A 3859-nucleotide genomic window follows, 5' to 3' on the forward strand; every position below is an offset into this window, starting at 1 on the left:
GTAATAGCGATTTATTATGTATGAATAGGCTATATCGCTCAAATTCAAATCTGGACCTCGAAGCCTGTTCAACTGCTTTTTCCCATTGTTCCTCTCTGATCAGGGACTGATTTAGACCTGGGACACCAGGTGGGATGGTATTAATGATCAGGGCCTGATTTAGACCTGGGACACCAGGTGGGGTGGTATTAATGATCAGGGCCTGATTTAGACCTGGGACACCAGGTGGGATGGTATTAACAACCAGGGCCTGATTTAGACCTGGGACACCAGGTGGGTGATATTAACAACCAGGGCCTGATTTAGACCTGGGACACCAGGTGGGTGATATTAACAACCAGGGCCTGATTTAGACCTGGGACACCAGGTGGGATGGTATTAATGATCAGGGCCTGATTTAGACCTGGGACACCAGGTGGGGTGATATTACAGGTTGTATTTAGTGACAGCAGCCCAGCCAGTGTGAGTGCGGATCCAGTCGAAGTAGTGTGCCACTTTAGTGTACACTCCAGGGAACTTGGCCTGCCCACACTTCTCCCCCCAGGAGACAATACCCCAGAGGTAGGAAACACCTAGAGAGTCCTGGCACACCAGAGGACCTCCAGAATCACCCTGACACGAGTCCACGTGGCCGTCCAGATCACCTACACACACACACACACACACACACACACACACACACACACACACACACACACACACACACACACACACACACACACACACACACACACACACACACACACACACACACACACACACACACACACACACACACACACACACACACACACACACCCATTAGGAAAAGACAGAGAGAGATAATTCAGTATAAATAGTCATTGTTGATTATTTTAAATGTATTTAAAAAATATATATTCAAATATAATCCATTCCTTCATTTACCATTGTTAGAATCAAAAGAACCCACTGAGGAATTTGGAAAACACATTTTGTATGTACCTGCGCACATCATTCCATCGTAGTAACGCGGACCGTAGAATTCTTGACAGTTGGCGATCAGAGAGACGTTGGCCCAGAGCAGCACATCAGATGACGAACCATCTGAATAAACACACACACACAAACCACAGTATAAAGGCAGGACACAACTAGCACACACACACACACACAAACCACAGTATAAAGGCAGGACACAACTAGCACACACACACACAAACCACAGTATAAAGGCAGGACACAACTAGCACACACACACACACACACACACACACACACACAAACCACAGTATAAAGGCAGGACACAGCTAGCACACACACACACAAACCACAGTATAAAGGCAGGACACAACTAGCACACACACACACACACACACACACAAACCACAGTATAAAGGCAGGACACAACTAGCACACACACACACACACACACACACACACACACACACACACACACACACACACACACACACACACACACACACACACACACACACACACACACACACACACACACACACACACACACACACACACACACACACACACACACACACACCTACCTTTCTTCCTCCCCCAGCCTGATATGCTGCAGGTATGGTTAGGGTTGAACAGTTGTACGGACCAGGGAACACACACAGCACTGACTGCTGGGTTCTCTTCAAAACACTGGGCCTTGAATGGAAGCTTCTCCATCTCTATCAGGGCTATGTCATTCTCATACGTGTTAGCATTGTACCTGGGGAGAGAGGTTAGAGGTCAGGGAGTAGGGGTCAGGTTGGAGGGGTCAGGGTTGGAGGGGTCAGGGTGGATGGGGTCAGGGTTGGAGGGGTCAGGGTGGATGGGGTCAGGGTTGGAGGGGTCAGGGGTGGATGGGGTCAGGGTTGGAGGGGTCAGGGTAGATGGGGTCAGGGTAGAGGGGTCAGAGTTGGAGGGGTCAGGGTAGAGGGGTCGGGGTTGGAGGGGTCAGGGTTGGAGGGGTCAGGGTGGGAGGGGTTAGGGGTCAGAGTTTCGGGGAGGAGAGAGGTGTAGGGGTTAGGTCCAGTTTCTCCATCTCTATGTTATTCTCATAGGAGTTAGGGTCATACCTTGTGAGAGAGAGATTTGACATGGTTATCAAAACGCCCCATCAGGGTAGACCTACATGAAACACAGCCCTTATTTTAAGGTTTTCTAAAATCCCCTATGGTTATCAAAACGCCCCGTCAGGGTAGACCTACATGAAACACAGCCCTTATTTTAAGGTTTTCTAAAATCCCCTCTGGGGGAAAATGAATGGAGGAAAAATAATCGGAACCATTTCCCTGTTTGACCCCTAGGTTTTATGGGTATTATGGAACTCATACTGTGGTACTCCATCGACCTCCGAACAAAAACTCCTCGCTTGGCGAAACAACGACAAATGTTCAGCCGAGTTGGGCCTCTCTCCTCCAGGACTATTGAAGACCCAGTGCTGTAGACAGCTGTATCTGTCCTCTGATACGGGACTATTGAAGGCCCAGTGCTGTAGACAGCTGTATCTGTCCTCTGATACGGGACTATTGAAGACCCAGTGCTGTAGACAGCTGTATCTGTCCTCTGATACGGGACTATTGAAGGACCAGTGCTGTAGACAGCTGTATCTGTCCTCTGATACGGGACTATTAAATTTCACCTTTAATGAGCCTGGGGGCGACCAGTGATGCTGTTTAACCTATAATGAGCCGGGGGCGACCAGCAGCAACGTTTCACCTTTAATGAGCATGGGGGCGACCAGTGATGCTGTTTCACCTTTAATGAGCCTGGGGGCGACCAGTGATGCTGTTTAACCTATAATGAGCCGGGGGCGACCAGCAGCAACGTTTCACCTTTAATGAGCATGGGGGCGACCAGTGATGCTGTTTCACCTTTAATGAGCCTGGGGGCGACCAGTGATGCTGTTTCACCTTTAATGAGCCTGGGGGCGACCAGTGATGCTGTTTCACCTTTAATGAGCCTGGGGGGATGCTTATGCAAATCTCATCTTTAAGGGCATTAGCAGTTGAACAAAAAAACACTGATCATCTATAAAACGAATCCATTACTTGTGGTGTATGATGATGTTCTTGACAGGAACGATGTCTGTTGTTCCCTGAATTGATCTCTTCTTCCAGAGACTGAACTTGATCCAGTACACCTCTGGTTTGGGCCTTGAGAGAGAGAGAGAGCGAGAGCGAGAGCGAGAGCGAGAGAGAGAGAGAGAGAGAGAGAGAGAGAGAGAGAGAGAGAGAGAGAGAGAGAATGAGAGAGAGAATGAGAGAGAGAGAGAGAGAGAGAAGAGAGAGAGAGAGAGAGAGAGAGAGAGAGAGAGAGAGAGAGAGAGAGAGAGAGAGCAGAGAGACAGAGAGAATGAGAATGAGAGAGAGGGAGCGAGACAGAGGAGGGAGAGAGAGAGAGAGAGAGAGAGAGAGAGAGAGAGAGAGAGAGAGGGAGGGAGAGAGAGAGAGAGGGAGCGAGAGAGAGGAGAGAGAGAGAGAGAGAGAGAGAGAGAGAGAGAGAGAGAGAGAGAGAGAGGAGAAGAGAGAGAGAGAGAGAGAGAGAGAGAGAGAGAGAGAGAGAGAGAGAGAGAGAGAGAGAGAGAGAGAGAGAGAGAGAGAGAGAGAGAGAGAGAGAATGAGAGAGAGAGAGAGAATGCGAGAGAGAGAGAGAAGAGAGCGCAGAGAGAGAGAGGAGAGAGAGAGAGAGAGAGAGAGAGCGAGAGAGAGAGACGCGAGAGAGATGAGAGAGAGGGAGAGAGAGAGAGAGAGAGAGAGAGAGAGAGAGAGAGAGAGAGAGAGAGAGAGAGAGAGAGAGAGAGAGAGAGAGAGAGAGAGAGAGAGAGAGAGAGAGAGAGAATGAGAATGAGAGAGAAGAGAGCGAGACAGAGAGAGAGGGAGAGAGA

At 49.2% G+C, this 3859-nt stretch overlaps 1 protein-coding gene across 1 annotated transcript; it reads right to left on the minus strand.

Annotated features, from left to right (window-relative positions):
* Positions 1–328: 328 nt before the first annotated feature.
* LOC124030478 (complement factor I-like) lies at positions 329–3213 on the minus strand (the record flags this gene model as incomplete). The annotated part of the gene is made up of 4 exons (XM_046341809.1): positions 329–644; positions 964–1065; positions 1524–1699; positions 3024–3213. Coding segments are annotated over 4 exons (686 nt in total), but the record flags the coding sequence as incomplete, so codon positions are not given.
* Between the last annotated feature and the right edge of the window lie 646 nt (positions 3214–3859).

The sequence above is a fragment of the Oncorhynchus gorbuscha genome, unplaced genomic scaffold, assembly GCF_021184085.1.
Source record: "Oncorhynchus gorbuscha isolate QuinsamMale2020 ecotype Even-year unplaced genomic scaffold, OgorEven_v1.0 Un_scaffold_11919, whole genome shotgun sequence".
Classification (NCBI taxonomy): domain Eukaryota; kingdom Metazoa; phylum Chordata; class Actinopteri; order Salmoniformes; family Salmonidae; genus Oncorhynchus; species Oncorhynchus gorbuscha.